This window comes from Rhamphochromis longiceps, linkage group LG22 (genome assembly GCF_057381845.1).
Source record: "Rhamphochromis longiceps isolate RC_006_pf linkage group LG22, R_longiceps_female_GT1.1, whole genome shotgun sequence".
Classification (NCBI taxonomy): Eukaryota; Metazoa; Chordata; class Actinopteri; order Cichliformes; family Cichlidae; genus Rhamphochromis; species Rhamphochromis longiceps.
This window is the reverse complement of record NC_140577.1, coordinates 22,942,313-22,970,093: the sequence shown is the minus strand read 5'-3', so window position 1 is coordinate 22,970,093 and position 27,781 is coordinate 22,942,313. Positions and strand designations below refer to the sequence as shown.

At 39.8% G+C, this 27,781-nt stretch overlaps 1 protein-coding gene across 1 annotated transcript in view; it reads right to left on the bottom strand.

The window, feature by feature from the left end:
• adgrb2 (adhesion G protein-coupled receptor B2) overlaps positions 1-27,781 on the bottom strand; it is a 257,215-nt gene that overhangs the window by 163,394 nt on the left and 66,040 nt on the right. Inside the window, exon 2 of the mRNA XM_085395366.1 lies at positions 16,355-17,258. Coding sequence (XP_085251492.1) covers positions 16,355-17,243 — 889 coding nt within the window. The 5' untranslated portion in view covers positions 17,244-17,258. The remainder of the gene's footprint in view (positions 1-16,354; positions 17,259-27,781) is intronic.

The window sequence follows — 27,781 nt, the reverse complement described above, 5'->3', positions numbered from 1 at the left end:
GCACATGGTCGGACTGGGGAGGCTGAGGGGAAAAGTGACCACGTCCCACCTATAGGTCAGGATTAGAGGGAAGGTTAGCACAAACACATCGATTTTCACATTGGAAACTTTAACAAAATTTGCATTCCAAAACACCTATCGGGCGCCACCTGGCCACATTTGAGTAACAATTGGCTGCAGTAGCATGAAAGTACCTGCAGCAGGGTACAAAGGAAAGGAAAACGAGACTGAGATGGAGACTAAGAGTGTTTCTTCTTTCCTGAGTCTTAAATCCGCCATGGGTAACTACTGGAGTGTGACAGTAGGCTTATAACAGCCAGTGTGTCGATAAATCCCAGGTGCATTTATTTCCTGCAAGACCAGGAAAGCATACCTCACTTTACAACCCCCACCCCCCCAAAAAAAACGGACAGAAATACAAGGCGACCCCCCCCCCCCACACACACACACCCCTTTTCACTTATTTGGCCTGTTATTTATATATTAATAAGGTCACATGTGTCGTAAACTTTCATCCCAAGGCAGGATTACAACGATATAAATTTGAATTAATATGAATTGTTTCTAGTCTCCTGGCATCTTTTTTTCCTTTCATTTTGCAACTCTCTTTCAACTCTGTTGTGTATTTATTTGATGAAAATTGTCTTCATTTGCATGATGGCAGGCACACTGGCTCGCTGAAACATTAGACAGAATTGCTAGTGATTAAGTTCACTCCTGCAAACATCCCATCAGATATGCAGATTACTGTATAGTCAAAAAAAGAAGAAGAAGAAAAAAGGCCAATAAAACACTAATGGTTGATGCAGAATTATTTAAAAAAAAAAAAGCCTAATGGGATCATTATTCAAAGTCACTCAGACAATTAAGCATAACATATTTACATGTATTTGAAGTATGAAAACAGTCGGAGCAGCCTCTGAATCAACACAACCTCTGTAATGGAAAGTCTGTAATTGGACACAAGCCTGTGACTGTTCTTCTGTTCTGTTTTTTGTTTCAGTCTTTGATGATTGCATTAAAGCATTTCAATCAAATATTATAAACAGCAAGGTTCCTTTTATGTAAGATTCCGATTACACGAAGAAACGAGGAGATCTAAAAAGGAGCAGAAACAGGAGGAAACTGTTCTGGGAGTCGGCTGCTCTGTAAAAACACACACAAAACCTCCCAAAAGCAGAAATATTCTTTCCTGTCAAGAATACTGGTAAAAAAAAGGAAGTAAAAATAAGAAATATTAAAGTACTACTGACCACTACCTAAAATGCCCTGACATTCAGTTTTCCAGCATGTGCACTTGTGTAGTTGACCATAGTGTCTCCCCACTGCTCTGTTTCTATTACATGCAGATGATAACATCTATAACTGACATATAGGGAAGGAGGCCAGGGTAAAAGGAGGAAGGAGAGGATTTACTGCTCTCCTGGAAACTGTCTGAGGGGGAGAGTTATCTTGGAAGCAAAGAGCCATGGATGAGCGGAACAGAATGACGGATAGCGAAAGTAAGGGATGCACAGGAAACCGACCAGCACACACACACACACACACACACACACACACGCACACACAGGCAGACGGGCACATACACTTTCCCGTGTGTTTTTGCTAAAGACGAGGGGCACGATTTCCTTGTCTTGTAATGATTTCTAAATAGGGCGTCATTGCCCAGGGATATATTTAATTGCCACACACCGGCTGGTGACGATGATGTGCACTGACAAAAAGAGCGCACGAGGCAGAGGGAGAGCAAGAGAGGCACCAGTCATGCTTGTTTTTGAAGTCTGACTTTGACTTCGCAAGGGCAGGAGTGGCTGTCACTCGGTGGTCACCATTCGCAGCTCGCTGTTTTGATGTTTTGGGGGGAATTTTACTCCAGTTACAGAAGGTGGCTGCTGTCAGATATCGACTCGCTTGCCCACAGCGCCCTTTCTTGCTTCCTTTGCACACTCACAAGCACACGCGTGATCACCTTCATGCCAAGCTATTGTGTTCATCTTGAGCAGCGTTGCCAGATTCCCATTGCAGGAACTGTTATATCTCCCTCTCTGCTGCAAGCTGATGGGCGTTTGTGTTGTGCTGTGTGTATGCTTTTCTTTTTTTAAGTGCACATTCATCTTTATGAGCATTCCAATGTGTGTTTGTGTATTTCTGATCCAGTATTCAGGGCCAGTCTCTCTCACAGTTACCACTCTGTCCACCACCAGAGTGGATCAAACAATCAAGACTTGATTGAAATGCAGACTTTCAGCTTTAATTCAAAGGGTTTAATAAAAGCATTGCTTTAACTTTTTTAGGAATTACAGCTATTTTCACAGATAGCCTCTGAAAATGAATAGCTATGTATACGAAAAACGGAAGATTTAAAATTCCAGGGATTGTATAGCTCAGTCACAGGAGACAAACAAAGGTCATGCTTAGTGATTGGGAATGATTTTGAAATTCACATCTGCAGTGTTTGAAACACACACTAGGCTTTCAGGAAGAACTACGCGTGTCTGTGTGTCTGAGAGAGAGTTTCCCTCACTGTATTAAGATAGATAGCTTTGTCCATGGGAGGCTATCATGTGTCTGGCAAACAGATTCCCCTCTTGTCAAGCCAAATGAACACAGATAAGTTCACCAGAGGAGACATTGGAGGGGGGAAGAGTGTCCATGTGCAACTATCATAAAGGTTATATTAAGAATAAAGATGTAACGCGGGCAGGTGTCCCAGAATGATCTGGTCCTTTCATGATAAGTAAATCATAGTTTCATACATAAGAATCTGCAATGAGTTCCCTCATATAAATCTTAAGAAATGCAATGCTTGCATGAGGCAAGTAATTACATTTATTCAAGAATTCATTAAAAAATCTGACGGCTCAAAGGATGTGAAAATACAGAATAAGTCCAACCTTTTGTAGAATTTAGTAGATGCAACTGACCTTGTCGTCAACAATCTCCTGGTTGACGACCAGGAAATCCTGCACCTTTTTATAAAAAGGTGACATCATAGTTTTACAGGGACAGCAATAGTGATGTGTCATTTGTGAGCGAGCCGATTCATTGTAGTAAACAACGACAAGGAGAGCTGAATCTTCAGGTGCTCCTGCTCAGCCCTGCTGAAGACTGCAAAGCTAAAATGAGGCACTGGCTGAAATCACACCCATTTTTATTTTCAGCCATTTTTCATTTCAAACTTTTGTCCAGGCCTTAAACCCCATGTATGTTCTCCTTAGTAGTAGTAAATGAATAAAAATATTTATTTTATAAAAACATGAATAAAAAATTGTCTCCCAGCACAAAAAACATTCCTAATTGTTAAATTAGGCTAAAATAGAAGAGCCGGACCTCCCATCACTAAGCAGCAGGTATAAGTAACGCCAACAAACTGGGTCCCATTTGTGCAAAGTGTTACCCACTTTGCCTCGTTTTGCTTTCACTCACTGGCATTTGAAACTTCTTGGTTAGGCTTAGGAAAGGATTGCGGCGTGGGTTAAAATACACACATTCCCACTAACAAGAGACAGTCATAACCTGGTGCATCACACACAGCCACTAACAGACACCTTGTTTGTAACATTTTGCAACATTTTGGTGATTACTCTGTTCAGCAACAGGGTAATTTAGCCTTCAGGACAGCCAGTAGTATGCCAATGTCAATTTAAGATTAAGACACTGATGATCTTTAGTGTCACCGGCCAAACTTCACAAAAATATCAAGGAAGTCACTTGTGGCAAAATGATAGAGCATGAAGTGCTAGGCCATGCTAATAAGCTGTGGGATGAAATTGACCCGAACAACAAATCTCAGCGTCACAACGCCGTATTACCAGGTCCTTCCCTCTCACACACACCTGCAAAATTCCACTTTAATAAATAATTTCCCCCAGGGATCAATAAAGTATTCTGATTCTGATTCTGATTCTGATTAATTCCACAGATATAGGTTCTAATCAGAAAGTATGAATTCCACTAAAGATAAGACAAACGCTGGGGAAACCTTTTCTCCATTTTTCTTTTAATATTTTTTTATATGATTTTGCAGTGGACACACCCTGAATGTGGGACAGATATTTGCAAATGCCAGTGAGCGGTAACACACACACAGCTATAAAACCCCATCTTCTTTCAGGGCTGTGTACCAGGGTAAGTTCTCCATCATGCATCAAGAATAGAAACAGTTCAAGACGACATACACTTACAGGTCTTTGAACTTAAATGCACCCCGGCAGCAGCAGCAGCATGGGAATGTGTCTTTCCTTGATACTTGGAAGTAAAAAACAGATTTACATAATGGCAGGCAATATGTCATGTGCCTTGATGCTTGGTATCAGTAACCCTCCTCTGTCTGTCTTACTATGTCTCTCCTGGTGACAATACCATCAGCTCACTTCTTGAAATGGATGTTAGTATCCATAGCACCTTCAGAAGAGCATTAGATCACCACTGGTTATCAACTGCAAAGGCGTTTCCAGCCTCATTCCACCTGACAGGTGGCAGGTTCCACATGTGTTAAATCACTTACTGTACCAAGAAGTAATTATACTGCCACCATAAATCTTCCAGATGTCCCAGCAAGTAAGATTATCTCCTCACACTCCACCACGCACGCATATACGGTCACGAGAGCAAATGCGCTTTATGCTGTGAATGCTGATACAAAAGCAGATACACATGCAAAGTAACTGCTGTGGGCTCAGGTGGCCAGTTGTTTACCACATGGGTCAAAGCATTGCACTTCCCACGCATGGCTGAACTATGAGTGGACAAGATACACTGGGAACAATTACTTTATAAAAGCTCACATGCTATTCACCAGGGCTATTGTGTGTTGGGGATTTTTTTGGTGAGTTGTTGGAGTGGCACAGTACTTGTCAAGAAAAGGTACAAGCAAAAAGGTTGCTTTCAATCAACAGCAAAGTCACATTTGCTGAACAGTTTCTGTTCTTTATTTTGAAGAATTAGAGAAACAATCAGAAGCAAGTATCCATGTCGACACAAAGCCATATCAGTGGCTATCACGCCACAACAACAGCCATCTCGTCTTGTGTTGTACAGCGAGACCCCACAATTTTAGAGAAAGAAAACTCAACGATTAGATCCTGTATAAGCTCGCTCACTGCACTGAGAGACAACTTGCTTGTAACAGAATCGCCAGGCTTAGGGTGGAGCAGCCATCTGCTCCAACTGGTTGGAGGAAGAGGAGAAAAAGAAGACAGGATAGATGAGCATAGAGACGTGCCGAATAACACAATAACAAAGACACAAACTGCAGAAAAAGATGGGGAAAAAGCGAATGACACGCAATATATATTTATGCACAAGGAGTGAAAACATAGGCCTTTGAAATCGTTGCTTCAAAGATGAGGACAGGTCTGAAACATTTGCAGTCTGCTGCTGTCTCCAAAGGAACTTAGTTGCCTCAAGATGGTGATGAAACAGCATTAGGATGGAGCTTGCGAAGCAGTGTGGACAAGTTGGCAATTAAATGCAATCTGTTTGCGATAATATGATGGTTATCTGGTGCCATCTACATGTACAAAATACTAACATTAAACTTTGCTAACTCTAGAAATTGACATAAACGGCTTACAGAGCTCAATCAGAACCCTAGTATCATAGATTTAAAACACAAATTTAGAAACTCCTCCACAAATAGTGACAAAGTTATTGCAGGACAGCGGTTTAAGTGCAAAATGACACTTGGCAACCTTGCTTTTATATAGAATTAGAATCAGAATATAAAGAGCAAAAAAAAATGAATTAAATTTTTCCAAGTCCCAAGGTTGACATCATAATTTTGCTATTGTGTGACTGAGCCCGTAATAATAAGTTTCAATTTTAAAAAAAGAAAGAAAGTTTTAAGCTTTACCTTAGGGTGACTGTCTCAAAAGCCCAAACATTTAACTGATTCCACATAGTCACACTGTTAGTAGGGTCCATGAAATTCAATGTATTGTTAAAAAATATGGGGGAAAAACTAAAGTAAAATGGGAGAATCACAGGTAAACTTGTCCTTCAAGAGTGAAATTCTCTGTTAGGATAATATGATACTATGAGGCCCCATATATGTGATGAATAGTAATTCCAATAGTTGAGTCTGGGAGTAATACGGGAGCTGCTCTGCTTTGCTTGGTGTTCTCAAGAGCTGGGTTGATCCAAACTAACATCTTAAAGCACTAAAGTGACATAGTGGATGCTCAGCACTTTCTGTGTTTCAGTGCTTTTTAATATTATGTTTGACATCACTTATTATTTATGGTTTGATGAGTAGTGTGTAGTGAGCAGGACTGGAGATGTGAAGGGAGTGGTGGGATAGGGTCCACAAGCTGGAGAGTTTACAGGAGAAAAGTGTTGCGTCAAATCAAACTGATATAAACTGTATCGTCTGTTCCTCTTTTCCAATTTAAAACAATATATTTGAACACTTTAAGCAGGCAGCAACACCCAGCCATAACAGATGGAGCACATGAAGTGAGGGAATACAAACGGCCTAACATAATTCATGGCGTTCCACTGATGTTAGAAGGAAAGTCAGAGGAGAAGAACACTAAAAGTCAGTGAAAAACATAGATAAATGTCACCTACAGTTGGGCTGCTGGGAGTGGAATAGTACCCATAGCCACATTAGCATCACGTGCTCCACTGCACAGCTATCAAGCTAATTGTGATGGATCAAATTGCCACTGTATGTAGGCAAAGGCTTTTGTTGTGTTCTTGTCAAAGCAAAGACAGAATTTTGTCGTGCAGGTGAACCGCCATTCGCATCCCTCAGATAGTTGCTTAAAATCAAATGCTTTGCTTCAAACTGCATGTCAGCGTTGCGCTCACATGAAATGTCACTGTTGCCAAAACAACGCAGGGGTGTGTGGTTGAAAATCAGCAAGCGGTGCCACACCAACATATTTTTTTTCTTGTTTTTTTTACTCTTTATAAAACCGCAGAGGCTGATGCTTCACGCAAAATGTTAACCCTGTCACAGAGATTTGCATGGTTGGACTTTGACATTGGAAAGCTTTTTTTTAATATCATCACGCGACTGGAAGTCCAACAAACAATTGCACACACATCCACATGCACGCTAGCCTCCTGTGGGGATTGTATCATGCGACTGTGGGCACAGGTGCTCTGTGGAATGCCTGTCTATTTTCTGCAGTTAATCGATCACATGAAGTCATCGGAGCTTGACTTTGGGAGTCAGTGGGCCAGAGAGTGATACAGACTATGTGAGTGTGCATCTATGTGTGTGTCTGCGCTGTAATACATCATTGTATTCCATTATCAACGAATCGCTCTATGGCCACTCTAAAGCTGTGAGAGCCTTCTGAGAGACGCTGTAGCTCTGAGGTTTTTCGTCATCCACTCGTTCACACACAAATATCCTAGGCGCTCGCACTAACTCACACTTGCTCTTGTTCTCACTCTCTACTCATGCACACACACAGGCATACACACACATGCTGCACAGTGCAGTCTCAAATGATGGGTATGCATGGGATGGGGGCTCTCTGGAGGTTATCTAATTTGGCCCACTGGTGCCTTAACCACATCTCCCTCGCTTCACTTCATCTCCTCGCATGTCGCTCAAAACTTCCGCTGGCCTAAAATATCCCGCTCACAATTTTACTCTGACTTCGCTCGCCTCCTAACATCATACAACTTTCATTAGGTGCAGACAGAGTGATAGACCTAATTCAGCACCAACCTTTGCCCCCCATCTTATTCCCCTCGACCAGTTACACCCTTGGGATCTGAAAGGCATTTTCAACACGGGGCCAGGATACTGAAACTCTGCTGTACTATATTCTTCCTATATCCTCTTGTGTGTGTCTGTCTGTGTGTGTGTATGTATGCATTTTAATGTTATATGTGTCTTCACTCTTTTTATGTTGTTCTCAGTAAGCTAGTATTGGTATAGTATGTTCCTGGAAAACATATTGCCAATTCCTTCCATAAATATTCTCTGATTAATAAGGTTTTTCAGTTTAATTCAATTGAGCTCAATTGAATTGAATTAAATGTTATTTATATAGCGTTAAATCAAAACAGTCACCCTAAGGTGCTTTATTTTGTAAGGTAAAGACACCAAAATAATAGAGAGAAAACTACAACAACCTCTTTTGAGCAAGCACTTAGCTACAGTGGGAAGGAAAAACTCCCGTTTAATAGGAAGAAACCTGCAGCAGAACCAGGCCCAGGAAGGGGCAGCCATATGCCATGACTGATTGGTGAGAGAAATGAGATGAAAAGGTCAAAACCCGCTTAAGCCTTTGGTATACCATGCAGATTTGCCCTCATCACCACAGGGGTAAAAAAAAGAAAAAAGAAAAAGAAGCAAACAAACAAACAGGAAGTTTACTAGATCATTTAGCATGAGTGAGTGAGAGTATATGCTTTTTACAATACTTTTTTAATCCTTTGGTGTTAAAAAAGTCATTGTGTCTACCTGTTTATGGATCATTTATGGATCAAATTCTGTCTTTGTTGAAAACGCAAATTGAGTTTAAACATCGTACATTTTCTTTTTCAACTCAAAAAGCTAACCAGCGCACCAGAAACGACAATGGATGCAATTGGAACGCAGCGAGATATCTGAAGACGCTAATTAGAGAGGAGTTACAGAAGTCAATCTAAACAGCCTGATATTGCCTTTTATAAGCTGTTTGTGTATTGGAGTTAACACCTGCAATATCACACATCAACACAGCTCACATAATTGAATTCTAACAGAATACAACCCGCTTAAAAAAAACCAAAATCTGTGTCAAAAACTGAGAATAAACATCTTGAATCTATATGTGCAGATGGCAGTGGTGGGAAGCAAAATAAGACATAGTGGCAGAGTATAACATGTAGGAGTCAAGCAAGCATGCATACTATGCAAATGTATTGTGCCATCTGCAAAACAAAAAAAAACAAAAAAAGAATGTAAGAAAAAGAGGACAAAGAGGTCATATTTATTGGAAAATACACAATATACAATATAATTTTGATTTGTGGCATATTTAATGGCATCAGCAGGAAGTTGGCTTGTGTACTGTTCCAATCCATACTGATCCAAAGCAATCTGTTGAGAAAATGGGAAAGGATTTAAATGACAAGGTGTGTATGTCTATCAATGTGTGTGTGTTTATGTGAGTGTGTGTGTGTGTGTGTGTGTGTGTGTGTGTGTGTGTGTGTGTGTGTGTGTGTGTGTGTGTGTGTGTGTGTGTGTGTGTGTGTGTGAGTGTTTGGGCCTTTGCTGAAGCATAAAGGGGCTCAGTGCTGAGCCCGTTCAGTACCATGTGCACAGAATACTAATTCTCCTGCCACAGTCTTTCACACACACACACACACACACACACACACACACACACACGCACACACACACACACACACGTGGCCGTGCTCCATTCTTTTAGGGAAAAAATATCTCCGCAGCTACTGTATTGTATGGCATGCAATTACTCTTTGTCATAAGCCGTGGCGTGTGTTTGCAGCCTGCATTTTTCATTGTGTTTGTATGTGTTCGGGTAAAGGGTTATGCAAACACCTGTATGTAAATACAGTGTACCAGCACACTGTGAGAATAAACACATATTACCCATGTTGCTCGAGATACACAAGAAAAAGCACACACTTCTCTCCGCTCTAATTACCAAGAAGCGATAGTATTCCGTGAGGAAGGGATGAACTGACTGCTTGTGTGTGTGTCTGTGTCTAGGTGTGCGTGTGTAAGTGTGTATTTTTAAGTGACGGACCACTGGCTTCTGCTCAATGCAAGGTTGATCTGGTCCCCAGAGCTCTCGTCAAATCCCAGTTCCCTCTCTAATTTCCTCCTTTCTGTGTTTCCACCTCCTCTTTCTACACCCCTACCACATGCATATGACATAATCCGCAACCTGAATCTGTGTTAACATGAATTCCCTTGGAAGTGAAATGCTGTAACTGTGTATGTGAGTGTGTGTGAGTGTGTGCAGTATGGATGTGGGAATGTGCAGGGATTAAGGCAGATGTCCAGCAAAGTGACCTTTTGACAGCTGGATAATGAAGCGTATAAGGAAATTAACGACACCTTACTCGCAGAAATTCAGATGTCAATATTTAAGCATGCAGACTTGCCATGAAGTATCTGTAACTAAGCATAGTAAAATACTGTAGTCATGTATGAAAGTCTTAAGTCATCCATCACTTCTTTATTCATTTTATTCATGGAAGAAATGATCTCACTGGAAGTTTGGCCGTCAAGAAACTATTCAAACGCCAAATTCCACAAGAAGAACTCACATTATTGAAGCAGCGTGGGGTCATGTTGATCAAAAAAAGTACAAAAGGCAGGTCAAGCTTCTTCAAAGAAGAGCTTTGAATGCCTCCATTTACAAAGTAAAATTACCAGAAAGGTTGTAATACAAAATACTGACTTTCAAGCTCTTTAGAATTGTACAAACTCAGTTTTTGCCTTACGCACTATATTTCCATTTCCATTTGCACATTTCAATAAATCACTGCACAAATTTTGTTATTTTCCTAATAAAAATCGGGTGACTTAAGACATTTGAACAGCATTGTGTATTACAAAAACTGTCATCCTGAAATATATGTTTTTTTCCGACAATTTATGAAACTTGAGCATATTTTATTATGTGCACAGGTCTCTGTGGTACTGGACTGTTAAAGGAATGAATCATTGTGTACCACTGTAGCTGATCAAAGTCACTCAGATTAAAGTAAGAGAAATACAAGTCAAAGACAAGTCCAGCTGTCCTTGCTCTCCTGCATTTGTAAACACTGCTGGTGGACATTACAAATATGACCCGAATGTGTCATGACAGCACAAAGCCAGATTGCACTTGCACTGGAGGCAGTGGACACTTCTTCAGCTGCTTCATTCCTATATTTATGGGTTGAACTTTAGTTCCACTCCAGTGCCAAAATAAAAGGAAGAAAGAAAGAAAGAAAAAGAACACAAGACTGTACGTCTAACAGTCGGCACCAATAAAAATTCTTTTGACAATAGTAATTAAGAACAACAAAGTGCTGGTATTTACTGTAAAGGTTGAGCCTTTTTTTTTTTATAAATAAAGGAAAAATTACAGTAAAATTACTCTATTAACTTTTCTATTTATTTTTTAAAGAATAGCAATACATATACACCACGTTGCATTTAAGTAAAATGCAACCAGTGCAGTTTATGGAGTTTATGGACTTGTTTTTCTTTTTTTTTTTCTTTAAAAGAATGGACTCCCGTCTTCTTGGCATGGAGAACAGAGGCTGAAATTTTTTAAGGTTAGCTTGAGGCTGCATCCTATAGTATTTCCTGAAGAGTACATTATTTAAACTGACACTTCTCTGTGCTTACAACAGCAGTCTTTTCATTCCTAATACCAACTAGTGCAAACAATGCGATGAATAACAAAAGAAAAACAAGCACCAAATTACACCCTTGCAAACTTGAGAAGGAAGCTTCCACTTAGAGCCCCAATTCAATATGTGCATGCCTACTAATTAAATCAAAGGGCAACTACGGTAGATATTGTAGTGTGATGAATGAGCCAACACATACAGGATGGTGTAATTCTCTCACAAATGATTGATGAATGATTGAAAACAATGATGCTAGCTTCATATTCTCCGTTCAGCTGTCTCTCACATAAATGAGACGTTCTTACGTCCTCGGGATCCAGAACAGCTCATGATATTAAGAAATATAGTATACCACGGTAAGATAAATCTGCTGTTTATTGCCATTTTCCGATTAGGTGAGGTAGAAGCTACGGGCAAATGTGGTGGAAGCCACGAGCTGACATGACAAGGAACTCCATGTCATCAACTTAATCCTTACACTTCATACACCAGGAGAAGCCATCTGTCATCTATCACAGTGCTGTTGTTGGCACACGTGCGGACTTTATGAATACATAATTGACAAATCACAGGCATGACATGAATGAGTAAAACTACAAGCTATCATGTAAATTACACAGGATCTTAGAATAGGGTGGACATAATGGATGGTCCCTATTTTCATCAGCAATTTAATAGCAGCAATGTACTAATTGAACCCACATGCACTAAAGACATGCAATCAGGGTATCTTATTTGAGAGTTCCTTTGAAGATTTAATGTATTCTGTCATTGCTGTGTAGATATATAAGTGTAGTTCACCATTAAGAATTGGCTAGATTAAGAAATGGTTTTTCTCTCTTCATCTCTAAAAAGGCCAAATAATTCACTCAAGCAAGGCTGCCCTTCATTCCAAATAGAAATCTAAAGGATCCTGTGTATTTGCAGGAGCAAAGCCTTCAAGCTCACTTTATACCGCAATAGAAATAAGAACATGAGAATGTGAAATTAATATTTTTATGTAATGCTGAGATCTCTGTCCATTTTAGTACGTGCATTTGATTAATGTGCAAAGGAGAGTTAGCTGTAATATTTTCAGTTTTAGAAAAGACAGAAGAAGAAAGCATAACATGTAAAGACCATGAGATAAATAGCATGTGGAAATAAGCATTGTCACAAACTTTCAACTGTAAATATTAGCCACATGCTAATGTGTGCACATGTATGATAGCACTTTGTATTTCCTTTTTCTTTTTCGCTTAATACAAAATGATTATGTGGAAGACATCAGGTGTGGGCGGAGACAGCTGCTGATGGATTGGAAAAGCCGGGGATCTGAGTTTTATCAAGCAGACCTGACATTCAGCCACAAAACATCTCAGGAACTGAAATGTGCCTTCACTTGCTCATGGTCGTGGTATAACAGTTAGCTCTAAGAATCACATCATAAGCACAAGAGTTACAAAAAATATAGAGAAAAGCCTTTTAAAGCATAAACGTATTGCATTATGGCTTTTTTGCTGTTTTAGGTATACGTACATTGCAGGTCATGTGCAAGTCCAGCTTTTTAGAGTAACTAAAACTGCAAACTATTTACAGCAGTTGAGAAAAAGCCCAAGGTTACATGTTTATTAAACTGGAAAAGCAATCTGTTTGCATTACTTTCCATACTCTCTGCCATTTGAGACATTTGCAGCAAATTTGAGAAAGTTAGATTAGAGAGTTGAATGATTATTATTGTTTAGTTTGCTCCTCGAAGAGTCAGTGTCAGTAGAGGAGATTCAATTTCATATTCTGCAAACAAGTTTGTTGAATTTACTATGAACTGTTTGGCTACAAAGTACCATCTCTCCCTGCCAGCATCCACTGAGACGCCTATAGAAAAATACACATATGCGGTATTAAAGACCTGGTTGAGCAAAGTGTCACTCTAATAAACTACATAGATAAATTCTTTCTTTGCCAACTCCATGGATGAAGAGCAAACAGGCTTTTTTCACAAGTAAATACTCATCATTTGATGCCTCTGGCTCCCTTGTAGGTACCCTAGGTCATATTTAGTACAATTTGATTACTGTACTGGTTAAGGTCATCTTGTAAAAAGGAAAAAAAAGTAGATTTCAGATTCAAACGGCTTAACAATGTAAACTGTGTTGATAAATTACTTTTGTTAAAACAAGAAACTCGACTGCTGAGTTTAACTTGTATTCATGACGAATTAGAAAGTTCTGTTGATCATGTATTTATCTCATCTATAAATCTAAAATCTAAAGATACTGATTGTGTAACTCGGTGTAATTAGATCTGTTTGCCCATTTCAAGGAAAAGATCTATAGAATTGTTACCTTCAGAAGTTTTAGTTGTGAGTTCAGCTAATTAGATGTCCAGTGGATTGCTTATGTAAAATTTATGAAGAAAGAACTGCAGTATATTTAGTTCCCATCATGGCTTCTCATCGCGAGTTGGCAACCCTGCCTTATTTCATCTTCTTCTTTGATGTGCTTGTTTTTATATGCTTTTCCTCTAATTTCCTAACTCTTGCGCCAAAACCTCTTCTTTTTTTTTTTTTAGCACCGACACGCGCCCATCACTATCAGAAAAACTACAGTTTTTATGTGTTTCAACTGACCTTTAACTTTTAACAGTTGTTTTAATTCTGGCTGGGAATGAAGTCGTATTTGTTGCATAACTATGGAAGCAATATGGTAAATAGATGCATCTCGATGAGGGGTTAGGTCATTAATTATTATTTTTATTATCAATAATAAATGAGTCTGTCTTTCTGCAACTGAGACAGATGAGCTGTTACAGAGTAGCAGTTTTACTTTTTCATTTCAGTTTCATTTCCTTTTATACAGATGTTGTCCTAAGACTCAGACCCTGTTTACTAAAGTCAAAATTCATTTCCTTTGTTCTAATTTTTACTATTTGTTTTCGTCTTAAATTTAAAGTGAGTGTCTGAGTCTCACCACAGCTGACAGTTGAAAATTGGCAACCATGCATTAAGGCAAAAAGTGGACCGGCACGAAGGAGAAAGCTGGCATTTAAGCTTTGTTTTTGAGTGTCTCTGACTCAGCGGGGGCAAAATTGTTTATCTTTCAGTCGACAGAAAGGGGACAGGAGCAGAGTAAAGGCAAGATTATGGCTGTTACTCTGACAGCACAGTCCTGGATTTACAGTAATTTTAACATTTATGGATAATTACTGCAAAAGGGAACTGGTGAGAAAAAAATTTTTCTACAGAAGACCAGGGGTTGAGAACATCCTGCAGGAGTGGACAGTGGCTGGTTGCTAACTAATCTTTTTTTTCTTCTTCTCTGCTCTCTTTAGGGGTCCCCACAGCGGATTGCGTGCATCCATCTAAACCCTATTGCCAACATTTTCCTCTCTCATGCCAACCCTCTTAATGCCCTCCTTTAATACATCCATACATCTTCTCTGTGGTCTTTCTCTTGTCCTCCTGCCTGGCTCGCCATATTCAACATTCTTTACCCAATATATCCACTATCCTTCCTGTGCATATCTCCTATCCTGGTAGATTAAAGGTAGCCTTATCTCTCTAACTTTAACTCAAAACCTGAGCTGCCCTTCTGATGCAATCATTTCAAATGCTCTCTCTTATGGTCACTGCCACTGAAATTCTTAGCATCTCCAGCTTTGCCTCCTGATGTTTTGGTAGCGCCACCTTCTCCAAACCATACATCTGACTGCTAATCAATATGTCAGCAAATAACTGTCTTATGGAAGTGACACAAAAATAAAGCTAAGAGGTCTTTCAGGACAGTGGCATAAGCTGGATATCACTGCAACCCTTAGAATTAATTAACAGAGTTGCATTATCAGTTTGACTTTTGGCCAAAACAGTTACATGGCACTTTCTCAAGCAATAGTACATCAGGTCAAGACAAAATGGTAAATGACTCACTTCCTTAATCTCCCTTAAGTATACCCTTTTCTTCCTCTATGAGGTTATAAGATGATAAATGCTCCCCTGCTCATGAAATCCGGAAGACGATAACCTTCCCACTAGCAAGGTAAAAATCTCCCTAGAGCTCTTAGTGTGTGTGTTAGTGTGTTGTTAAAGGAAGGCCAAGCCTAACAATAACCTGGTTCTAATTATTACTATGCAGACTGCAAACATGCTTATGAGGCACCCAAAGGAAAATTATTATGCAATTATGTGACCTGAAAAGCAAACTCCATCTCAGCATATCACATGCACCTCTATATTGTTCTAATTTAATTACATTAGACTAAATACTCTGGTGGCAGTGATGAAGTGAAATGATTAGAAAGCTTTAGCACAAGTGCTTGTCCATTTCTGTTTGGATTAAGCACTTATCTGTGTTGCTTGCAGGCAGAAAACAGATTTATGCGGATGCACACACGCAAACAAATTTCCATGTGTATTGTGCGTGAAAGGATTGTCTTCTTTGTGTCTAATTCATTGATGTAGAAAAGACGGTTTGCATATTGTCCATTGGTGTCAAATCTGATCTAGTCCTAACATTCCTAGTGGATGGATACACACACACATACACACACAATACCGTTCAGCATGTAAACTGAAGTCATGGGAGACCCACCCCTTGGCCACATGGGGGAATCTCTAAAATATAGATCAAAAGGCTGGATTTCTGTCAGGCATTACAAATCTTTTGATGGAAGGTTTAAAGGGCCTCCTTTGAACTGCTTCGTTTTTTTTTTTAATTAAAGGCCAACATGCAAAAGACAAAATTCAAATAATAAATTATCTGTCAAGCAGCCAATGTGACCCTCCTCTCGCCACCTCCACCGCTTCTCGAGGTGCTACAAAAAGGCACGATAACAAACTTTTCTTTTCCATTTGTTACTCCAAGTGGATACATAAAATAAACAACTCAGAGTGTTTGGGTCAGCTTGCACCTTGGACTATCTTGCTTTATTGCACGTTGTGTTACAAGGCCAAAGTAATTTTCACATAGGGATGTGTGCTCATGTGTGATGCACTGAAAATAGCAAGACCAGCACTGAAACACCACCTCATAAATTACAGTGAAAGGAATCCTACCTTGTCGTACGTCTCGGGGCGCTATGGCGATTGCATCATTGGAATGCAGTTCGGTGACGCAACAGTCATCAGGAGCCAGTGACCCGTTACTGAAAGTGTGCGGTGTCTCTGGGAGCAGAGGAACAGGTGGTGCCATAATGTTGTGATTTGGACAAATACAGCCTGTCTGGGTCATCCCACAACCATCCCCATCAGAAACCTCCTGGTCTCCATTGTGATCAGTGTGCAAACACTCCTCGAACCATCGGCAGAGCACACCGCAGGTAAACTGACTGGAGTTTTCGTTGTTAATGAGTAACACCTCTACCAGTCTCAGCTCCAGCAATTCCTTAGATACCTGAGGCTCATCTGCAGCTGGATGTCTCGTTAGACACAGTTGGACAAAGTTCTTATCGAACTGCAGAAAGGAGTAAGGTCCGTCTGAACTGGTGCGGCTGCCACAAAGATCGATGACTTCCTGATCTCTGGCTGTGGCCGTCTGTAAGTGCAGGGGACAGCTTTGATTGGCTAGGTGGTGGTCAAGGGAAAGGAGCATGGGGGAGTGTGTCCTACAAATGACAGGGTGGCGCGTGAAGCGGAGATAGAGGGAGTACTTGGTGGGATCCGGGTTTTCCAGAGACCAGGAACAACCCGGTGCCCTGGAGGGAAAAAGCTCCCTTAGGGAGAAAGAGCCATAGAGCACCCCAGCTACAAGGCTGGAGCATGGTGAGGACAAAGGCGAGGGGGCCCCCTCTGCCCCGGTGCTGGGGACGCTATTGGCAACCCCATAGGCAGCCTCAGCCAGGGCAGAGAGAGGAGCTAGAGCGAGGGCAGACACGGCAGCCAGGGCCCCAGCCACAGCCAGGAGAGAGGACAGCACAGACAGACACACCCCACCAGCAGTGTTCATCCTATGACATTCGTCCTGCAGGGGGAGAGAAGAGAGAATAGGATGGGTGAGGCGGGGATAGAGAGAGATCTGATTGGACATTAGACATATTAGGCAATACTTTCAAACAAAATCAACATGCCATGGATAAAAGAGAAAAAGTTCAATATTGTATTTAAAAAAATCACATCAAGCTGAAAATATTTTGGACAGCTTTCTGCCACTCCTCAGAGTAGAATATAAACAACTTCATGGCAGCACTTCTCACGAAGTTCTTCAAACATACACACACAAGCGCCGTCAAAAACACAAACACATCCCTGCTGGGCTGGATTAAAAGGGTTGATGACTTGGCTGTTGAGACATGCACTGTGGGGCCTGCTCTACCCTTTCCTGCTGATATGTGCACACAAACACACAGACAACATCACGTACACATACACACACCATCGCCTGCTGAGAAGCTCCCCCAAGGCTCTGGCAAACTATTACCATCACCGACACAGTGAGGGTCCGCCAACAGCTTGATTTTGACTCACACAACACACACACACACAGCTGACAAAAAAACCTCTATATACAGTGTTTTAGCATTTTACTTGAAACTACTTCAATAGTCACTATATTTTTGTATTCTCAGTGTGTCGGCTCCATCACCTAAGACTTTCAAGTGGTTCTGCATAATTGTGGTTTGAAGAGGATGCGTGGGAGATGGGAAATGTTTGCACCACTCTACCAATAACCTTATAGCATAATACCTACTTTTTCTTGCAAAAAATATTACTATGCTTTGAAATTCAATAAATGCCTCAAGACAACACATACTTTTACCACAACTTTGTACTGTAAACACATTACAAAACTTTACAAAGCTACTACACAATACCACAAAAAGTCATTGATGAATTAAAAAAATGAAACTGCAAAGAAAAAAAAACAAAGATTTTCTTTGAATTAATGAGCTCTATATAAATAATATGTTCAGATGCAAAGATGCAGGACTTGGAAAGCCATCTCATGAATGAGGTACTTTCTGGGCTGATGTGCTTTTTTTTCTTAACTTAATTGATGCATGGTTCTCTTAAATTCCTCCAGCACATTTCAAATGCAATGCGGTTTGAACTGGACTTTTGCAGCTGTGCTTGGGATTATTGTCCTGTTTCATGACCTATTGACATATGGCCTCACATTTGACTCTAGAACAATTTGGTATACAACAGTCATTGGTTGACTCAATGACGGCAAGGTGTCCAGGTCCTGTGGCTGCAAAACAAGCCAACTCATCACCCCTCCACCACAGTGCTTCACAGATGGTATGAGGTGTTTGGCCATAATGCACAGCATCGCATTTGGCCGATACCAAAAACAGCATATCAGCACAAATGTGTCTGCTTTGGTGTCATCTGTCTAAAGGACATTTTTCCACAAGTCCTGTGGTTGGTTCAGATGCAACATGATCTTTTTAGAGGGGAGAGACTTTCTCCTGGCAACTATTCAAAACAAGCCATACTTGTCATGTCATAAACTTTAACATCTAACATGTTAACCGAGGCTGAACATTGCATGTTCTGACTTTGGGGTGAAGATTTCCACTCTTAGGGAATTGGCAGCTGTCATGAATGTTTTCCACTTGTGAATAATCCATCTTTCTGCGGAATGATGGATGTCAAATGGTTTGAAAAAGGTCTCATAGTCTCTGCAGTCTCTGTAGATGATTAGAAACAATTTCTTTCTCTAAGATTATTGCTGATGTCTTTCTTCCTTGGCACTGATTTAAAACACACCTGAATGCTCTAAATACCCCCGTGCCAAACCTTCTGCTTTTACAGAGGTGCTCACATTTGCTGAAGATCAGTTAATAAGGTACATTTGATTAGCAGCACCTGGCTGCTACTTACCCTCTTCATTCACATGGAAATAATAAGGGTGGTATAATTTTTTTTCACACACTTCTGCATTTGCCTTAATTTCTTATACAATAGTAAGACACAACTTAGCACATCTTAGGTTTTATTTACCTATTTTTAAATTTTATTTAATATTCTCATTTGATTATTTGATGTCAAGTGTATGAGCTCACAAAATGTCATCTTCTTGTGAGCCAGCTGAGTGAAAGAGAATAAAAACATCCTTCTCTTTCTCTTCTCCTCAGCTGTAGTCTTGGTAACTTGCTTGTAGTGGGCCCAAGCTCTTGTTATATAATCCAAATTAAACATTAATGCATAAAAGAGAGAAAAACAGTGGAATTTCTGAAATTCATGGTGTGTTGTATGTAAATGAAATGGCAGGTAAACCACATATGTACAACCACAAGGGCATGCCACGTGAACCGGAAATTACATCCTTTTGCACTTGCACTGGTTATTTTGGGAGTATTTTTCACACTGACAAGTATGGCTGTCTGGAGTGCACTACATAACTATATATTATCCTTATAATGGTCAACAAGTTCTATATGGTCCATATCTCATTCTAGACGAGTGCCATCTTGGACTGGGAGGGACCACGGATTTTTAACCAATAGCAAAAGAATATCTTGGTACAAATGCAAATTCTATCTACATAGTGAACACTGACAAAATTTCATCAGGTATTGACTTTAAAAATTATGTTAAACTGTTTAATTATTAGTGTGAAGTGTAGCATGACAGTGCCAATCAGATTACTAAACCTTCCTACACAATGACCTACAATGTTTGTACGTTGAGAGCAACTCCACTTCCTTTAGGCTCAGATTAGTGAAATGCAGCAGTTACCTGTACTCACAGGATTTATACAAGTCTGATAAGGCCCTCCATCACTGCACATGTAGTCCACAAGATTTTGGTAAGAGGCTTACTTCACCAATGTCAAGAGGTGACTCCCCAGAGTTAGACAGCAAGAGGCACTTACGCTTATAGGTGTGAGATTTTAATGAGGGCCAAACAAAAGACAACGAGAAAGATGGAGGAGGAAGAGATGTTGAAGGAAGAAGTGAATTAAAGTTAAAGCCATTATACAACAACAGGGGAAATATGTACACAATTTGCATCACTTAACATGAAAAATAAATAATCCCCTTTGGAGTGGGGGGAAGCATTTTGTTGATGCTAACTCAGAGTGATGTACAGTGCATAAAATACTGTCATGCTCAAGGACAGTTGACCTACACGCAATTTTTCTGGACAATAAATCTGCTTCACGGGAAGGTCTCCGAAACCAGTATGCCACCCTGTTGTGCAGTGAGGAGCACAGGAAAGACAAATGTTCTTTAAAAATGTCCCATATGTAAGTGATGAAGAAGAAGAAAAAAGTGTTAATTCTTTTTTTTATGTTTGTTTTTGTCAAAGACAGCAACCGGAGACATATTGCAAAAACACACACACATATAACATACGAGTACTTGTACACAGAATATTCATTGTAGGCCTCCATTTGCCAACATCACACCACTCAAAGGCACCGTACTTCTGTTCCCTTATCAGGCACTGTTTACTCTGGGAAGAGCTGGTAGTCGTGTGGGACAAGTAACCATAGCAACATTGTGATATTCTGTTTTTTTTTTCCTTTCTTTCCTTCATCTTAGTCTTGTGTTACTATTTAGACTGGGTGTTTCTTCTACCACATTCCCACCTTGATACCCCCCCCCCCCCCAACACACACATGCAGAATGAATGATCCAAAGAGCTTTCAAACAGCACTAGTGTGAGCTATAGAGACAAATGCATTGCACAGTGGGGGAAAGGTGGAAGGAATGTAGCATCTTGTGAAATCTGCTCAAGGATGATGCTGTCTGGCATGTGACGGGGTTATAGTCTTGTACCTGTCTGTTACAGACTGTCCTACTTAAACCAATTAAAAGATAAATACACAGAATGAATATCTGCACAATCTGCACAGGGGACACAGGCCCTGTGAAAAACATGTCACTTAGCTGTATGAATATAATGAATTATCTATATGACAAACTTCTTATATTTTTTTCCTTTCTGTACTGAAGGGATCGATGTGCCCTATGCTATATATTAATAAATACAGACTTTTGGATTGTTTCATTTATGTGCCAAAAATCAAAGTGTCTTCTGTAACAGACCGAACAAAAGTGAGGGCAGATACAGTATAGTCCAAACCATGCATAGGTAAAAAAAATAAAATACACACATTTTACGGATGAAAAGAAGTCAAAAGCGTTAAGCAAATTGTTTTTGGGACAATGAGCAATGAATATTCATAGAGCCACAGTCTGTGCTGGAGTAGGCCCTAAAGTGCCGTCTTCATGAGGCCATTCTGTCCCACTTCACTTTACTATGGGCATCCATAAATATTCATTAGCTTTGATGTCTTCCTTCCCCCTTCCACCTTGACATTAATGTTATCACCAAGGATGGCAAAATATGTATATCCCTCACTCCCCGTCTCACCATCCTCTCCCGCTCCTCTTGGCTCTGTCGTTATTCTTTAATGCCGTGCAAGTGACAATATGACTCATCTGATTTTTGTCTTTACCATAAAACATCTGCAAGACAGAACAGTGCTGGGGCACTAGTTTTGAAATAATATCACAGCACTAAAAAGTATCGCTGTCCTTGACTGGGATTATTATTTCACAGAGTGCTTTAAAGCATCATTAATGACAGATCAAAAATGGGTCTTTTGTCCTCGACAGTAGAGTACTGAATGTAGTTTAGGGGAAACATATACTTTGATTCAAGAAAAAAAAAGATTTTAATGCTTTGTATGTGTTCTTGCCCTGGAACTTAAAAAAGGGACCTTATATATATTTAGCATTTGAATTCACTCTAGCATAAAAAATGATTTGTATCTATTCCTTTTACACAGCAGGATCCTTTTCCCATGATGATAAAATGGGATATTAATGATCACCAGTTGTATTATTCCCCATACACTTGTCTCTAAAAACCTCGCCTCTGTCTCCAGAAAAGCTTGCCTGACTTATAAACTTGCATTGAACTGTTGCTGAGCCATGCTGTGAAACCACAAGGCAAAACACCCTGAATGACTGAATTATAAAATAATCTCTGTTTAAGGATCATACTTGAGAAAACCAAAATGCGCTGGTACTGTCGATATTTTTGTGTGCAGCGTAAACTTTAGCTGAACCCACACTTACAACAGAATAATATAACATGTTTCACACGTCTTACCTCTATCAATACAGATGGAATAGTAACAGTCTCTTAAAGTAAGTAATAGAGAAAAATTATTTTAAAGCATAAAGAAATGTAGCTATTTAAAATTAAAATTATACTTAAAGTAAAAAGTCAACTTTTTAACTTCTCACGCCTTCTAATCAATTCAAGTCAATTTTATTTACACAGCACCAAATCACAACAACAGTTACCTCAAGGCGCTTTATATTGTAAGGTAGACCCTACAATAATACATACAGAGAAAAACCCAACAATTATATGACCCCCTATGAGCAAGCACTTTGGCGACAGCGAAAAGGAAAAACTCCCTTTTAACTCCCTGTTGACACAACGATTAAAATATCAAGATGACTTTTTCTTTTCTTTAAGAACCAAGCAAAGACATTGATACAGGTTATGAAGCAATCAACGCTGCTTTGTTTAAAAAAAGAGAAAAACCCCACCACACCTATACACAAAAGCTAACCAATCATGTCACTATTGTATGACAAAATAAATAAATAAATCTATTGCCTGCTTAAAGATTCAATGTGTATCAGTTTCTCCCATTGAGGCAACATGTAAAACTAATGGATATGTTTGGCCTGAGGTCCTCAGTGGAGTAGCCTCAAGCTTCAATTCTTTCAGCTTGGATAGTGAGGCTACAGAAAACCTGCTTATCGCATATTCAGCAGGCATTTCTTCAGGCAGTAATGCACAATAAACCTAGTCATCAGTGCTAATTGAAAGCCATACACTAGTGCAAAAAAGAAAAAAGAATGGTCATTACTCAGAAAAGCTAAATGTACTGTGTGCCTAAGCCTTTAAGGTTCCAATCATAAATCACTGCGAGTTGAAGTCCAGCCAAGAACCTTTGTTGCATATGATTTCCCATGTTTCCCTTTCTCCCCTCAAATCCTGTCAAGTCTCTAGTTTTTCTAACATTTCCAAGTGCAAGCACGAAATGCACAAAATTACGAAAGAAAAAGAGCTTAAACCAGCGACATGAAAACAAGCTGTGAGGTGTCACTCTTTAAGTTGACATAATCTTACAGTTATTTTTTGCCTTCATTTAGACGTCTGCTAAATGTATGATTAACTAAGGTCCACCTGTTGATCGTGCATAGCCAACAGGTGGACCTTACTTATAGTTGTATAATTTGTTGGACAAAGACATACATTTTGTAATTTTATGCATGTACACCACCAAGCTGGATTTTATATCAGAAGTTTCTGCTTAATTTTAAAGGCTTTAGCTAAAGTTAAAGTTACAGTTAGATCCAATATTAATACTCTGTTTAGTTCATTAGTTGCTAATTTTGCTAAGGAAGCATGCTAAGTACTTGCTAAGTGCTGCTGGCTTTTAGATCCTTTCACTGAGAATAGATTCTTGTTGTGCTAAAATTGATGCCACAATAGCAATGAAGCACAGCAGTTAAGTTGTGTGCTAGGAAACTGACACACTGAGCTCAAAGTTCTAAATCTCCACAGAGCTGAGGGGCAGCAGAGCTCCGTAATAATCCCCCCTCTTCATTGTGACTCTGTGCATCTGTCCCTAAAGTGACTCACCTTAATTCATACATAGCTACTTGATCCAACAGCAGTGAGAATAGGTTCCTAACTTTTGAACTGAGACATTATCAGGCAACAGAGAGACCTGAGTAACAAAACTAGATTATACTATGTAGCATGAGTAGCATATTTGTTACGTTGTAAGGATTCCTGTAGCACATGAGCTGTTATCTGCATATTTGACACATATCATCATAAGAGACATGAAGATTGCTAACAGAGTATTTTTTAACCCAAATGAGATCCTTTTCTGACAACGAACAAATAGATTTGTTACCTTAGCTGCTAATGAAAAAACTTTGCTGAGTCTAAATGACAAAAGGTTATTGGATAGAAAGGACCAGTCTCCACAGTATAAGTCTTCCATTCTACCTCATCTTCCACAATAAACACATTCACATGTTGACTCTACTCTTAATAATATCCCCCATAATATAATACTTTTGCTTTTACTTCAGAGACCCTGAAGGCTAACAACTATAGCTACTGTTCTATGACAGCAGCTGTCTAAAATGGACATCAGTATACATGCTAACTTTAATGAGGCTTTTCCCATAAAAAAGATAATCATGCACTAAACCACAAATACCTTCCAGTAAACTTGTTTGTTCTTGCAGAATGATAGAGTGAAATAGCTTTTGGGCAACTGAATATCCCTGGATATGGTGCCTGTGTTTAGGGAGTTCTGATAAAGCATAACGACACCCCCTTCTTTTTGTCATATTCCTCACACTCCATTTCTCTGCCTCCACCCATTCTTCAGTGCATAGATTTAAGTGCACTGTGGTAGAGAATGGTATTGTCAGATTTATTGATGTAGCGTATCTCTCTCATTTGCAACCCTCAGCAGAGATCAGCACGTGCCCTTTATATGAGCCCACACAAACACCCATGCTCGATAAATAATCCATTTGACGTTCACACACACATACACGCGTGCTACACCCGTTTGAACGCTAGCTCGATACTATCAAAACTTGAAGTCTGTATCCTTGTGCGAAGTGTTTGGAGTCTCTCTCTGTACTTCTGATTAACAAGTCATGAAACATTCCTCTTTCTCGCTCTGGCCTCCAGCATCAAATTCTCTACTCTGTCCCTTCTCATCTTTACTTTCAGCCTCTTATAAATCTCAGCCTTCCTCAAAGTCAAACTTAATTTATTTACCCGCATAGCCACACATCTGTACTTGCTCCGTTTAAAGTCCTTTATCTGGATAAGATCTTCTGTCTGTAAAGGAATATGAAGAACTAATGTTGTTAATCTGATTTATTCGGGCTGACATTTTAGAAGTCAGTATTCTGTTTGTCCTTTTATCAAACTTGCTCCTGCACACCACCAAGTCACTGCTTTTCACTTTGCCTTATCAGTTATTCACAAATGGCAGGCAAGCTGAGTGGATCTCATGCTGTGAAAAGAGACAGCAGTACTACACCCCTTGATCACACAAAAGGGCACTTTGTCTTTCAGCTATGGATATGCTACATACACAAGCACAAGCACACCAAGGCGCCTATACATATTCATAGATCCAGCTTAACATGTAACATGTGTGCTGATTGAAGGCGTAAATCATAAGTGTGAGATGAAACTGAGTAACGAATTGATTTATCAATCGTGAAGGGAGTGGATCAACAGAGAACCTACGCGGGCATTGAAGGAAAGTAGTTCACATGTTTCAAAGCATGTTTATGGAATTATTTATTAGTGTAGCTTCGATTTGAAGGCAAAACATTACCAACGAACACTATAGTACAGATTAAGTCACTTAAACAGCTTGACTTTTTTTGTGAGGCAAATTAATTCATGAAAGAACTAGAATTCTTTCTTCAATGATTCTAGATGGATTCACATAGTCTTAATATCAAGTTTGGGATATCGCATCTTTAAAGTTGTGACTCCGACAACAAGAGCACCGCACGGCAGCACCCCGACAGTGCTCAGGTCTCATACAGCAGACTCACTTTGTAGTTTATCTTTGAAGATCGAAAACGTTTGGCACATTTTTAATAACTTTACAGATAGCTCTGCAAGATGAAAGTGAAATATTTTGCCAGCAAGTCTTACGCAATCACCCAGTGATTAATGTTGTGGAGCAAAAAAAAAAAAAAAAACCTCTATAAATGCAAAAACAAGCTGGCCAACTAACACCCACTGCACCACATAGCGAAGTCTACTCGGATCAGGCAAAGGAAAGAAATCCATCCGTGGTTACATCACAAAGGCCCTGTGAAACTATTCGCGGAGTTATGGATAATGATGAGCAGCCTCTGTTCTGCTAGTGACATTTTACATCGTTTTGTTCATCATCTCGCATATTCGTGTTATTATAGTCATGCAGACTCAGGACTGTGACAGTCTTTCAAATTTGTATCGTTAAATTCCACAAACCTTCATGCTCCTTTTCAGAATCAGAATCAGAATCAGAATCGTGTTTATTGGCCAAGTATATGTGCAGACACATACAGGGAATTTGGTTCCGGTAGATGGTGGCTCTCAAGCACAGCAATGTAAATCACACACACACACACACACACACACACACACACACACACACACACACACACACACACACACACACACACACGTGTCTATATATACACATTACACATACATACACAAAGCTGTGTAAATCAACTATAAATAACGAATCTAAACTTATATACATAAAATACAGAAATGAATGAGGTGGAATGAATACTGCAAAATGTACATAAGGTGCAGCTGCAGTCTGGCAGTGGGAGCAGTGTGACAGGTCAACTGTTAAGAAGGGAGATGGCGAGGGGAAAGAAACTGTTCCTGTGTCGGGTGGTCCTGGTCTGCAGGCTTCTGTACCGTCTGCCAGAGGGCAGCAGATCAAAAAGTCTGTGTCCAGGGTGTGAGGGGTCTGTGATGATTTTCCCTGCCCGTTTCCTGGTTCTTGAGAGGTTTAGATCCTGGATGGAGGGCAGGGGCGTGCCGATGATCCTTTCTGCTGCCCGTACAGTCCGCTGCAGTCTGCTCCTGTCCTGTTTAGTGGCTGCACCATACCAGACTGTGATGGAGGAGCACAGGACAGACTCAATGACCGCAGTGTAGAACTGGATCAGCAGCTCCTTTTTTTCAGACCGTGACCTTCATCAAAACCATTTAGCTTAACTGCCAGTTGTTGTGCAAATTGTGCATATGATGAATGGTTTGGAACAAACAGCTTAGTTGTGATTAAAAACCTGAAACTAAAGTACACTATGTGATTTACTGAATCTAAAATAGCTTTTAAATCAACTCTGAATCGAACTGTTGTACCAATCATCAGTGATATCAGTGATTTTCCCTTTTAATACTGATATTAATTCTTCAAAATACCACCGAAAAATGACTGTTCAGCAGAGAACAGAAGTCTCTGAAGATCCTCTAACATCACACTTTCTTGTAAAGGAAGGTGAAGGGCTAACAGAGAGGTAAAGAGGCAGGTTAATTGCAGCCCAACCTGAGAGGAGTAAATGACCGCACATTAGGAAATTACTCCTAGAATGGATTTACACTGAATTATTGTCAATATCGCCATATATGGTCCCGAATCTACAGACGGCAAATAATTATAACATGGGATTTGCTCTGTCAGTGAAAAGTAGCTTCCCACTGTAGCAATTTCATACTCTGTGTATGAGCTATGAGTATGGACACTGATTAAATGACCACCACTACTTTAATTATCTATAGTAAATAAGCAAACACAATAAATGAAAATGACACTGGTAATGTAATATTGTGGTAAGTAGATTGTGCACTGATGTGATGTTCTAAGAAAAACTGAAAGTCATTCGTCAAACTCTAATTTAGTAACACTTAAAGCAAATGCATTTCTCAATACACTCAGTG